The sequence below is a fragment of the Emys orbicularis genome, chromosome 3, assembly GCF_028017835.1.
Source record: "Emys orbicularis isolate rEmyOrb1 chromosome 3, rEmyOrb1.hap1, whole genome shotgun sequence".
Classification (NCBI taxonomy): Eukaryota; Metazoa; Chordata; order Testudines; family Emydidae; genus Emys; species Emys orbicularis.
The window spans coordinates 180,629,868-180,644,246 of record NC_088685.1 but is presented as its reverse complement, the minus strand read 5'-3'; the positions used below and the strand labels follow the sequence as shown (position 1 = coordinate 180,644,246).

Sequence of the window (14,379 nt, the reverse complement as noted above, 5' to 3'; positions counted from 1 at the left end):
ATTGCAAAAGCACGGCAGTGTGTTACATCTACAATTTCTGATACAAAATTGTTTTGCATTGTTTGTGAGACAGAAATTAAGAGTGCCTTCAGGTCAGAAGATTAAAGGAAAATAATAAATATATAGTTTAAATCGGGATACGGGCTCATGGTAAGAGAAGTAGTTCTTGATCTAGTGAGTCTCAGTAACTGGAGGATCTTCTTAGGACCACTTCTTGCAGCATCATTCATCTAGCAGCCCACTGCTGACTATGGCAGTAGCTCTTCTCCAAAATAAGAGAACCCTTTAAATTCTTCTTGATTGATTTGCTTTATAATTGTCTCATCCACTAGCGTTAATACTGGCTCTTCTCGTGTAAAGTCTTGATCAAAGTTATTTACATCCCTTTTGGTTTTCTGGGGAGGAAAGTATAAACAGGTGAGTGAGTAATGAAATAATATACTAAAACCAATAAACATAAAAACTGCTTTTTGGCGGGGGGCTGAAATAAGCAGAATTTTCTGAAATGATAAAGAAAAGCTATTTCACACAAAGAATAACAAACATATGGGATAAGCTACCAAGGGAGGCCACAGAAGCAAATATTATAGTGACTTCAGAGAGCCCCACTGGTTTCTGGAGAGCGAAGGGGTAGTGATATGATGAGAAAGCAGGAAGCTGAGATTAAGAGTCATTATAAAAGAAATGGTATGGTAAGCAGTATGGCCGTTTCCTATTCTTACATTTTTCTATGGTTTTAATGGCATCACACTTGAGAGGGTTAAAGTGAATTGTCTTCCCCACAAGACAAACTTCAGCCCTAACTGAGCTGGTTACATTTGTGTTTAAAATGTAAATGTAGAGCTCATGACAGGTCCTAAACTCAACATCTTGGAGGCTCAGCACAGGCAATTCAAGTTTCCCCATGCTGCCCTGCTAATATGATCTACAGCTGAAATCCTGGCCCCATTGAAATCAAGGGTAAAGCTCCCATTGAGTTCAATAGGGACAGGATTTCACTCTAAGACCCCAGGGCCATTTAGTCTTTGGTCTTTTCTTGGCAATCGCTGTGATTTGGATATCTACCAAGTAGGCGCTGGACTAAGAACACCAACTCATTTCACATAGGTCATTGAACAACCACATGACAGTGATTATGGTCAGTCACTACCCACACAGAAGTGACTTGAAGATGTGATTGAGAGGTAAAAAGCTCCATCTCTCATTACCAGTCTCCTGAGCTCTGCAGTGTTCTTGCATTCCATATGCAGTCATATTTCAGGTATGCACAGTGTCGTTGAAAGGAATAGGCATTTTTATTTGTTTAGACCTTTTACAGCTGTCTATTCTTTTGCTATGTTTCATGAAACATTTCAGAATAGTTACAGCTGAACCAAACAATATTCAGTGAGGCAAAACTGCCATTTTAAAACTGGTTTAGTATCAATCCTAAAATCAGACATAGATATTTTTGAGATTAAGATACCAGAAATACAGTAGCAACCTGACTTACAATGTACTGTGTCAAATCATATTCTAAATATATTTACATACAAAAGTGGTATATGTATCTCCTTTCAATACATATCTATAACTCTTGCTAATGCTAATGCAAGAATATACCCATCAAAGTATTATTTAGCTGATCAACTCTACTGATGCATTAGAAAAATATTTTTCTTTATTTCACATAACTGACTTTTCTCATATCTGTAAAATTGTCATAGTAACTAGTATAATCTATTTTGGCTGCATAGATTTTATATAATTTATCTGTTATAGCAAACTCCCCTACTTAAAATGAAGAGTCTCTTTACGATTTGTGCACTACAGGATTTTCTAAGTGATGGGCAGTGAATAACATGCATAAATCCACCTACTTGCTAATGGGATTTCTGAAGATACTATAACACCCTATGTACTGCCTTTAAAATGCTAAAGTGAAAAAAATTGATACATATTTTTTTAAACTGGTACATAAGGATTTCATTCTATACAGTTTAAAAACAATGGGCTTTAAAGTCCTTAGTGAATTCTTACTCAGATGGGAAAATATTGGGGAAACTATCATTTGAATTTTTAAATGAATTTGCTTTTGACTGTGTTCACATCCCTCTTCTGTGTGCTCTCTGCAAATATTCTAGCAAATGAGTTCATTGTCAGACATGTTCACCAAAGCAGAAAATCGCAAGTGAGTATTTTCAGAAAGTGACTTTCAAATTTGTAGTAAGGATTATATGCACCAGAACCCTTGTCCAATGTTCACACTTTGAGCATTGAATTCTCACAGCCAATAACCTGTGGACAAGTTGTAGAACAAGACTTTTTTCAAGAACTAATTTTCATTGAATATATTCATGAGGAGTGTGGTTTGTTCGCTGGGAATTTGCAAACAAAAAGAGAGGCTAAAGTCGTCAAACAGGCATTCATAATAAATCATTTGCCCAGCAAACTGAGGGCCAACTTTTTAAAGGTATTTAGGGGCCTAAAGATACAGATAGGTGTGAAATGGTATTTTCAAAATGCTCCTAACTCCCACTGACTTTTTAAAAAATCTTGTTTTCACTGGGAGTTAGGCACCTGGGCGCTTTTTAAAATGCCATGTGGTGCTTATTTGCATCTTCGGGAGCCTTTTAAAATCTGGCACTGAGTTTCTAATGTGGGCAAAATTTCCATTGAATTTAATAGGACTTCTGTCTAGGTAAAGACTGAAGAAGAGCCTCAGAATTTTTCACTGTTTTAGATATGGAAGCAATTATCTACTTTTCAACATAGATATAAATATAGATATAATAGGACTAGCATAGAGCAACCTCATAGACTCATAGACTTTAAGGTCAGAAGGGACCATTATGATCATCTAGTCTGACCTCCCGCATGATGCAGGCCACAAAAGCTGACCCACCCACTCCTGGAATAATTCTCTCCCTCAGCATTACATACTCTAGCAGCCCTCTAACAATGCAATTACGCAAACCAGACAAAAATGAGTGGGGCACAAACAAAACTGAATAGATTAAGTAATCCAAGGAAAAAAGCATAACCATTGCTTCTTTTAAACAGAAATCCTCATTTGAGATTTGGCTTCTTAGGCCATTTCTTCTTGAAGCCCCTTCTATTTTGTAGGGCCCCATCCACTGTGAACAAACAAGTCGGAGTGCATTTCTGCTTCTTCCTGGCTTTCCTGTTTTCACATTCTTGCATGCTGGGTGCTGCATAGGCCCATCGCATGCACAATTTTAAAGCTGCAGAACTAGAGCACAGAAGGAAGGCAGCAAGGGCTGCTGCTGTCACCCGAAAGGATCCTGAAAGGTAGAAGGGAGCTCGGCAAGAGAGAAAGATTCTAAGGCTTCATGTACACTATGAGCTAGGGGCTTGATTCCCAGCTTGCATACACATCCTTGCACTAGATAAACAGTAGCGTAGCTGCAGTAGCGTAAGCAGTGGCAGCAGTGGCATGGTTTACCCACCATGGTACATAATTGGCACAGCTAAGCCATGCGGCTGCCGCTGCTAATGTCCATGCTACTGCAGGTACACTGCTATTTATACTCGTACTAGCTTGATAAGAGCTCACACAAATTTGTGTATGCAAGCTGGGAATCCCATCCTTACCTGCAACGTAGATGTAACCAAAAAGTATATGAAGGGAATGGGATTCCAGTAGAGCCAACCCTAAGCATTCAAACTTCATGAGTAGGGCTACAAAAAAATCTTGAGATGGGATTAAAAATCATATAATTACATGACTCCAGGAGCTAAGGCTTTAAGAAAAACACCAAATATCACAGGATTCTGATAATATCATGAGTTGGCAACAGTGGGATTTTCTCAGGGGAACTACCAAGGCAGCAAAACCAGTAGGATACTGAAAGTCACAGAGGAATTGGCAGGTGGCATGGAATGTGAGTCAGGCTTCTGTGTGGAAGCCCAAGAGGAACACAGCAGTCCATGCAAACTGACTTCCCATACAGCATATGTCACAAGGAAAGTCCACTTGGTTTCAGAAATTGCATTTTTTCTGGGTTGTCTGGACAATGTGTGTGTCCAACCCAAGTGAACCGTACCAATGAATCAGAGACAGAGCAACTACACAACAGTTTCTGACAGGAAGTGAAGGATACTATGCCCTGATGAAACTGTGGATGCGCAGAAAGTAGCCAACCATTTTGAATTGACTGAGTGCCCAGCATTAACACCTTTATTCTTATGAAAAGTGCCTTGTGACCTTTAATGACCACAGGTGGCCAGGTCCTTGGCCATCTCCAGAAGCACAGTGCCTCTTCTACCTTGAAAAAGGTATTGACTCCAAAGGAAGAGTGCCACCTGCTTAAACACCATCATCCCTTTTTGTAACACATATGCTCTTAAGAGCTCACAGCCAACCACTGACCACATTAGTGACCCTGTTTACCCTTTGATAAGCTCAAAGTGGTGTGACTTCCTGAGGAGGTATATAACATTACAAATTAATAAACTAATGAACAAAACTAGTGCTGTTCAAAAGGCCACAGACACAACAGAATTGTTAAAAGACGGTCTCATTCAAGGAACACTGTTGTTAGTCAGATGTCTCCAATGGTGTGTGTTGGTTTACACAAGGGAATCCCACTTCATGTTTAAAAATGCAAATTTTTGTCTTGAATCTCTATAGGCAGGTCATATAGTGGAGGGGGTCACAAAGGGTCGCAGACCTTGGAAAAAAATATTTTTTTAATTGAGCTGGGTTGCTGAAGGACACACTTTAAGCATTGTCTGACCAAGTACATGAACATTTATTTTGGCTGGGATTCTGAAAGATCTCCCTAACACACTTTTTTCCCGACCATTTTAAGCACTGTCTATATGCAGTTAGTAAGTAAGTAATATGAACTTCAGTACACATTAATGAGCATGCACTGAACATGGATTATTTGCACCATGACTATTGCATTGGTTTTATTTTCACTTTCTGTACTGTACTGCCATTTAGGTGAACAGTGAATTTTCTACTTCCAGTCACAGAAACAAGTGTAGAAAAACAAAAGAAATGCAAACATGTAACAAACTTTCAAGTGACAGGGACAAAGATTACCTGTCAGCACATACAACGTTGATGATCATAAACTGAGAGTCAATAAAATATGAAACTCTCTCTATAAACTACAATAAGAACCGCATCTTATTTGAAGTTCTGGGGCATGAGAATATAGTAAGACTGTTAAAATTCTTTGCATTCAATCTTCTCCCCAAATCCATTTGAGGCAAATCTGAACTGTGAATGCCCCATGTTTCCCTTTGAAATGAAAAGATACAGAAATAGCTAGGATTGGAACAAATGTACTATAAAAACATGCTGCATAAGTAAACACATATCGGCCCATACATGACAAGAAAAAAAATCAGCCTGATCCTATGATGTCAATGGCAAGATTGTCAAGATTTGCAATGTCAGCAAATTCTGGCCCAATGTGTGTAGTAAGTGGAAATAAGTGGCCAGAAACACTCACTAAAACGAACAAATGCAGATTCTGCTTATGAGGAAGAGAGACACTACCCCACAATCCTCTAGGGTAGGGAGATTCTGGTGTATAGAAATATGCAGTAAGCTTTTTCATGCCCCTAGTAGACTGACATGTTACCATCATTGCCCACCACATGCAGACAGCTGCTATAAGTGTAGACATTCAGTGAAACCTTTATTATAATTTAAGCCACCCCAGTGCAGATTTCTGTCAACAGCAATATTTGACTCCTCCCAAGTTTTCTCAGACCAAAGTGCATTCCTAAAGTTTGCAGCTCTTCTGAGGATCTATAGCATGAAACCTTTTTAGTGGTGTATGTGGGTATGGCAGCAGCATGCCAAGAAGAATACTGATGTATGCACTGAATTTAGAGCTACTTCCTACACTCCCAGCGTGCAGCCACAGGACCACATGGCGTCAGTGCAACAGGAATAGGTGGGGCAGGAACGTCTGCACCATTCAGTGTATATCATATTCTTGTGCAATTTAAAAGGATCCTATCCAGGTTCTTGGTATTAACAGAGATAAAATAACATGGAATGATTGGGTTAGATTTTTTGATGCAAAGGTTGGGTGCGGTTATACTGACTTTGATGGGAATTGAGGGGTCTCAGCATTTCATATGACTGAGCTCTTGATAAGTTAAAAATGGACCAAATCCTGTAGCTTATTACTTCTTTTTCAGATAAGAATCTCATTAACGTCGCACAAAAGACACAATCCTTTAGCGTACCAGACAGAGCCAATTTCCTTTCTATTCTCAGCCTCTTTCAATTAAGTACCAGAGAATACTGAACCATCAAGGAACATCTTCCTTAATGTCAGTGCCCCATGTCTTGAAGTCCTAATGGAAAGTACCTGGATGATTTCAGTGAGAATTTTGCCTGAGTGAGAATTATTGTGGACTCCAAGGTTTGAACCAGTAACTCTAAGAGAAGAGTAGCCAAGACCTATTGAGCCAGTGTTCTCAGTATTTTCTGCATAGCTTCTCACCAATATTTTCAGATGATATTGTTCAAGAGTAATGGAAGCTACAGAAGTCAAACAGATCGGTGCAAAGCATAAGGTACTGTGGCTAACCTCACGTACCAATGCCCTCTCATTCGCCTTTCTTTTGTGTGACAGGAAAAACAGCAGCGCTGTCAGAGGATTGTTTTACACCAATCCAAATCTCCTTTCACCAATGCAAAGTAGTTTCTAAAAGGTTAGTAATAGCTGTAAAGAAGCAGTTATTTTCACACTTCACTCATTCTACATATACAGAAGATTCGGTATGAGTATTGAGAAAAATAGGCTGAAAAACACAAGCTCAGCTTTCTGTTGCGTACTCTGATGCTTTTTAAAAGTATTTGCATGTATAAAAAACATCCAATTTGTTATTATAAACCAAAATATTTGTTAAAATCTTCTTTTTGGGAACTACAAAATATGAAATATATTGTCTTTGGCTAAACAGAATAGTTTTATGAATTAAGAATTTTCTGTCTGTCAATTGATCTTTTCATGTGGGAGGGCTGCAAGAATCAGGTACATACTTCTTAAACAATCATTATCACAATGACTTCAACTAAAGGTTATCACCAGGGAAGGGTTTTGAACCAATGTACCCAGTTTTTATGACTATGCTAACATCCTTTGCTTTTAATCTGAGAACCGTGTGTTCTGATCCTAAATTGTTTTTTACATATAATGTGAAAAAATGACCATTTCAGATTTCACTGGGAACAAATGGAGAGTGAAAAGGAAACTGCTTTCATTAAAAGTTTTAATAGCATGAATCTCAAGTACTTAAGACATGCTGCATTATGCAATTCAAATATTAATTACCAATGCACAGACACCTCTCTTTAGCATCACGCAACTTTACAGAATTTTGCATTTTAAGAAGTATAACAAGGCCCTCTAGCAAACTGTAACCACTTCTGGAGTGGGAACATTATGCAACAGAAAGTGGAGGGAAATACCCTATCCAGCTAAAGGGACACAAGAATGTATTAAATACTCATAAGAATGTACTAAAACTAGTCAGACTGGAATATGGCCGCAGCACCAAACGTAACAGCTCTAACTCTTGCGCACGCACACAAAAATGCCATTGGACCCTTCATGATCACTGTATGGTTAGTTATTCACAGAGCCGGCTCCAGGGTTTTTGCTGCCCCAAACGGCGGGGGGGGGGGGGAAAGCCGCGATCGCGATCGGCTCCACCGCGCCGCTTTCTTCTTCGGCGGCAATTCGGCGGCAGGTCATTCCCTCTGAGAGGGACCGAAGGACCCGCCGCCAAATTGCCGCCGAAGAGCCCGACGTGCCGCCCCTTTCCCTTGGCCGCCCCAAGCACCTGCTTGCTGGGCTGCTGCCTGGAGCCGGCCCTGGTTATTCATCTCACTCATTAGATGCCACCCTCCAGAATCACTATTCCCTACCACCATGTTGTGGCATTGGTTTAGTACTAATTAAGGCCAGGTCTACACTAACCCCCTAATTCGAACTAAGGTACGCAACTTCAGCTACGTGAATAACGTAGCTGAAGTTCGAAGTACCTTAGTTCAAACTTACCTTGGTCCACACGCGGCAGGCAGGCTCCCCCGTCAACTCCGCGGTACTCCTCTCGTCTAGCTGGAGTACCACAGTCGACGGCGAGCACTTCCTGGTTCGACTTATCGCGTCCAGACAAGACGTGATAAGTCGAACCCAGAAGTTCGATCGCTCGCCGCCGAACTACCGGGTAAGTGTAGACCTACCCTAAGGCTATGCCAGCACTGGAAAAAAGGTTTTGTTTTTTTCAGTGAGATAACACACACGAGAGTTATGTTGTAAAATCATAATGGAGACAAGGCACCTGTAGTTTTTACGATGAGGTAGCGAGGTGAGATCAACAGTATACCTACCATCTGTGGTTGATTTAGTTTAGTTTACCTCACAGTAAACCTATACTGCCTTGTCTCCACTAAGATTTTACAGAAGGAAAGTTAATGCACATTAGTTATCCCACAGTAAAGAAACACACCTTTTTTTGGCAGGGAAGACAAATGGCATGTCTACACTTAAAATATAGACATGTTGGCATCCTTTCGTCTGCGAGAGATGGTGGGAATTCCAGCCTATGATGTAGATGGTTTGCAACACCTCATGTGACTGAATAGTTCAATCCAAGATTTGCGTGATCTTTGGCAGTTATTGCAAATGTATGTATCTTGGTTGGGAGCTGCTTGCTTCCTACGGGCTCTTTTCTCTTCAAGCTGAAGGAGCCAGCTCCTGTCATGGACTTTGATACCCTGATGGAGACGATGGCGTCACTTGTTGCGATCACTTGCCAAGACTTCCCATTGGTCAGGGCAAATTCCTTCATATCTCGCTTGCACGTGTCTTTATAGCAAAGCTTGGGACGTCCTGTTGTTCTTGTTCCCTCTGATAGCTCCCTGTATAGCATGTCCTTGGGTATGTGTCAGTCTTCCAACCTACTCAGATGGTCCAACTAGCGCAGTTGTCTTTGCTTGAGCAGGGCTGTCATACTTGGTAAATTTGCCCTTTGAAGAACCTCTGTGTTGGTGACTTTATCTTGCCATTTGATGTTGAGTATGCGATGTAAACAGCATAGGTGGAAACTGTTTAACCTTTTCTCCTGATGAGCATGGCACATTAAAAAAAAATGGCAAAAGTAGTTGCCTTGCACAGATATTAGTGATGTAAAGTTGACAATTAATTTTTAAGAACACACTAACATTTAGATTTATATTCTAGACTCACTTGGCAAATTATAGATTTTATAATAAAATGTGAATTACACAAGCTACCAAAAAGCATCTGACACCAGAATAACTTCATTTATTTTGTAAGCAGAGAGCTTTGACATAAGAAAAATGCTGTGAACTTCAATATGCTATCTCATCCTCCCAGGCTGTGTCTATATTATACTAGTCCCCTCGCCCCTTCACATCTCCCACCACAGTGTAAACAGGGCACTGGCATCTTTATCTAACCCTGCTCAGAGCAGATCTTGCCAGCAGAGTGGTAAGATCTCTGGCTGCCATCCAAACCCTGTCTACACTGGAGCTCCCATGTCCTGTAGCTGCTATTACTAATGCAGCTGCATCTGTAGTATTGCAATGAAGTGTATTTAAGGCCTACACTACACCTCATTCCAAAATAATCTTCAGTTAGCCTTCCCATATATTCCTGTGATTTCTAAACACAACACAAGTCTTAAGCACAACCATCTGAAAAACAACAACTGGATGCTGGGCCACTATTAATACAAGCTATTGTGTTTTTAACTTAAAGGGAAAAATTGAACATTAAAGAGTTATTCTGCCTTCTGTGGCTTAAACTACGACAAAGGCAAAAATAGTATCAAACACAACCCTGAAGCAAATGCCGCTAGTAAACACTTCATCTCTCTTATCTGAAGCATTTCCATGACTACAACGCTGAAAGTGGACACTTCCTGTCTTCTACTCTGCCTGCAGTAGGGTCTTCACAACATGTACGTACACTTCTGAACACATAAGGTTTAACCGCATATTAACAAACTCTTGTTTCTGTGCCCCTCTTCCAGCAACAGATGGTCCTAATGCAATGAAACTGCTGCTGTTTCATTGTGCAGGGAGCATATGCAGAGGAGGCAGCACTGCTCTACACTAGGAAAATGACGACTACACATACCAATCGACCATTCTTTTGGGGCTGCAATAGTGGCCATAGATCAGCAATGCAACCTAGTGGCAGGTAGGGTTGCCAATAGGGCTGTCAAGCAATTTAAAAAATGAATTGCGCAATAAAAAAACTAATTGTGCTCAATCACGTGATTAATCGTGCTGTTAAACAATAATAGAATACCATTTATTTAAATATTTTTGATGTTTTCTACATTTTCAAATATATTTATTTCAATTAAAACACAGAATACAAAGTGCACAGTGCGCACTTTATATTTATTTTGATTACAAATATTTGCATTGTAATAAACAAAAGAAATAGTATTTTTCAATCCACCTAATACAAGTACTGTAGTGCAATCTCTTTGTCATGAAAGTTGAACTTACAAATATAGAATTATGTACAAAAAAAACTGCACTCAAAAATAAAACAATGTAAAGCTTTAGAGCCTACAAGTCCACCCAGTCCTACTTCTTGTTCAGTCAATCACTCAAACAAATTTGTTTACATTTATGGGAGATAATGATGCCCTCTTCTTGTTTATAATGTCACCTGAAAGTGAGAACAGGCATTCGCATGGCACTGTTGTAGCCGGTTGTGACGGTGTACCCCATAAGGCTTCATGGGAATATGCTTATGAATGTATATATGATATAACTGGAATATGTTTTATGCTACATATGCTGTGTAACATATCTATATAAAGGTTATGATCTACTGAATACACTCCTCCTATTTGTATGCATGTATCATTTTTGTACTTGAAGTTAGGAATATTGGCTGTATACTTGCTTGATTTCTAAGTAGCCTTAGTAAAGCATTTGGTCAGCTTCTTGAGAAAGGAATGTGCAAATTAAGTGCCCCATCAAGAACCACTTAAGCCAATAATGAACTCGAAGATGCCAATCCACATCGGAGCTTTCCCAGGAATGTGGCTTGGCTGGTAAGAAACTCAGTCATGCATGGACATGTGACTCCAAAATAGGGTGACAAGACAGCACGTGTGAAAAATCAGGACAGGGGGTGGGGGGTAATAGGAGCCTATATAAGAAAAAGACCCCAAAATCGGGACTGTCCCTATAAAATCAGGACATCTGGTCACCCTACTCCAAAACTCCATCTTGGAGCTGGACTTTGCATAGGAGAGAGGAGGGGGTCTCCACCCACAAGGGAAAGTCTACTTAAACCCCTGGGAGACCCCTCCATCTTGTCTTCAGCTGGCTCAAGAGATAGCCTCTCCACCCCCAAGGATACCTGAAAGAAACGGGAACAAAGGACAGTAACTACAGGGGGTGTGAGTGATTGCTGGACCCAGACTAGAAGGAGACTAGTCTGTAAAAGGAAGCTTACTGGAATTCCTCTAAGAGTGAGGTTTTTATCTGTACTCAGTTTTCTTACTGAATTAGACTGAGACTTGCGTGTTTTATTTTTACTTGATAATTCACTTTTACTTGATAATTCACTTTGTTCTGTCTGCTATTACTTGGAATCACTTAAATCCTACTTTCTGTATTTAATAAAATCACTTTTTACTTATTAATTAACCCTGAGTATGTATTAATACCTGGGGGGGGGGGGGGCAAACAGTTGTGCATATTCCTCTATCAGTGTTATAGAGGGTGAACAATTTATGAGTTTACCCTGAATAAAGCTTATACAGGGTAAAATGGATTTATTTGGGGTTTTGACCCCATTGGGAGTTGGGCATCTGAGTGTTAAAGACAGGAAGACTTCTTAAATCGCTTTCAGTTAAGTCTGCAGCTTTGGGGCACGTGGTTCAGACCCTGGGTCGGTGTTGGAGCAGACTGGCATGTCTGGCTCAACAAGACAGGGTCCTGGAGCCCCAAGCTGGCAGGGAAAGCAGGGGCAGAAGTAGTCTTGGCACATCAGTTGGCAGCCCCAAGGGGGTTTCTGTGATCCAACCCATCACACCGGCATCGCAAGATATTTACGTGCCAGATGCTCTAAAGATTCATATGTCCTTTCATGCTTCAACCACCATTCCAGGGGACATGCGTCCATGCTGATGATGGGTTCTGCTCAAGAAAGGTCCAAAGCAGTGTGGACCAACACATGTTCATTTTAATCATCTGAGTCAGATGCCACCAGCAGAAGGTTGATTATTTTTTTTTGGTGGTTTGAGTTCTATAGTTTCCACATCGGAGAGTTGCTCTTTTAAGACTTCTGAAAGCACCTCGTCCCTCTCAAATTTTGGAAGGCACTTCAGATTCTTAAACCTTGTGTCGAGTGCTGTAGCTATCTTTAGAAATCTCCCATTGGTACCTTCTTTGCGTTTTGTCAAATCTGCGGTCAAATTGTTCTTGAAATGAACAACATGTGCTGGGTCATCATCTGAGACTGCTATAACATGAAATATATGGCAGAATGTGGGTAACACAAAACAGGAGACATACAATTCTCCCCCAAGGAGTTCATTCACAAATTGTATTAATGCATGGTTTTTTTAACAACCGTCATCAGTGTGGAAGCTTGTCCTCTGGAATGGTGGTTGAAGCATGAAGGGGCATATAAATGTTTAGCATATCTGGCACGTAAATACCTTGCAATGCCAGCTACAAAAGTGCCATGTGAATGCCTTTCCTCACTTTCAAGTGACGTTGTAAATAAGAAGAGGGCAGCATTATCTCCCATAAATGTAAACAAACTTGCTTGTCTTAGTGATTGGCTGAACAAGAAGTAGGACTGAGTGGACTTGTAGGCTCTAAAGTTTTACATTGTTTTGTTTTTGAGTGCAGCTATGTAACAAAAAAATCTACATTTGTAAGTTGCACTTTCATGATAAAGAGATTGCATGACAGTACTTGTATGTGCTGAATTGAAAAATACTATTTCTTTTATCACTTTTACAGTGCAAATATTTGAAATAAAAAATAATAATAATATAAAGTGAGCACTGTACACTTTGTATTCTGTGTTGTAATAGAAATTAATAAATTTGAAAATGTAGAAAAAAATCCAAAAATATTTAATACATTTCAATTGGTATTCTATTGTTTAGCGGTGCTATTAAAACTGTGATTAATCACGATTAATTTTTAAAATTGTGAATATTTTTTTGAGATAATAGCGAGTTAATTGCGATTAATTGACAGCCTTAGATGCCAAATTTCTAATCACACAAACCCGAACAACCTTGCCCCGCCCCCTGCCCCGAAGCCCCACCCCCGCTCACTCCATCCCCCCTCCCTCCGTCGCTTGCTCTCCTCCACCCTCACTCACTTTCACCGGGTTGGGGCAAGGGGTTGGGGTGCAGGAGGGGGTGAGGGCTCTGGCTGGGGGTGTGGCCGGGGATGAGGGGTTTGGGGTGCAGGAGGGGGCTTCGGGCTGGGGCCGAGGGGTTCAGAGTGCAGGAGGGGGCTCAGGGCTGGGGCAGGGGGTTGGGGTGTGTGGGAGGGGGTGAGAGCTCTGGCTCGGGGTGCGGCCGGGGATGAGGGGTTTGGGGTGCAGGAGGGAGCTTCAGGCTGGGGTCAAGGGGTTCAGAGTGCAGGAGGGGACTCAGGGCTGGGGCGGGGGGTTGGGGTGTGGGAAGGGGTTCGGGATGCAGGCTCTGGGAGGGAGTTTGGGTATGGAAGGTGGCTCAGGGCTGGGGCAGGGGTTTGGGGTGTGGGAGGGGATGCGCATCACTAATTCCAGGCAGCAGCACTGGCAACTTGCAGGTCACACTTTATATTAACCATACATTTTTAATTATAGATGTTTTAATATATGGTTAATAAATTATTACAGGTTCTTATAGATCAAAAGGTTGATTATAGCCATCTATAGTACTTCAACAGATGTGCTTACAGCCACCTCTGTAACATTTCTCATTTCTGTAACATGCTAACAACTACTATTAATCATTTATTAAAAATATATAATTTCTAAGGGTTAGTAAAAGTCACAGTATATTAAGGAGATATCAATATAAAGTGTGAGTTCTTTTAAAAAAAATACAGATTTGGTAGACCACTCAGCTTTTACCAGCAAGCATGTTCACCCCAAAAGCTAATGGATATTTTAAAAACGTCAGTGCACAATCATGCATCACTGCACGTTGCTTCCAGTCCTTGCTACATCCCTTGCAGCTTCAGCATGCTATGAGTATGTCTGCACTGCAATTAAAAGCCCACAGCTGGCCCATGGCAGCTGACCCGAGCTCCCGGGGCTCAGGCTAAGGGGCTGTTTAATTGTGATGTAGCTGTGTCATAACTATAAAGGGAAGGGTAACAGCTCTCCT

The 14,379-nt window shown here is 40.8% G+C and overlaps 1 protein-coding gene across 1 annotated transcript in view; it reads right to left on the bottom strand.

Annotated features, from left to right (window-relative positions):
* Window positions 1-248: 248 nt before the first annotated feature.
* PRKCE (protein kinase C epsilon) overlaps window positions 249-14,379 on the bottom strand; it is a 477,162-nt gene continuing 463,031 nt past the window's right edge. The window contains exon 15 of the mRNA XM_065400343.1: window positions 249-395. Within this exon, the coding sequence (XP_065256415.1) occupies window positions 249-395 (147 nt within the window). The remainder of the gene's footprint in view (window positions 396-14,379) is intronic.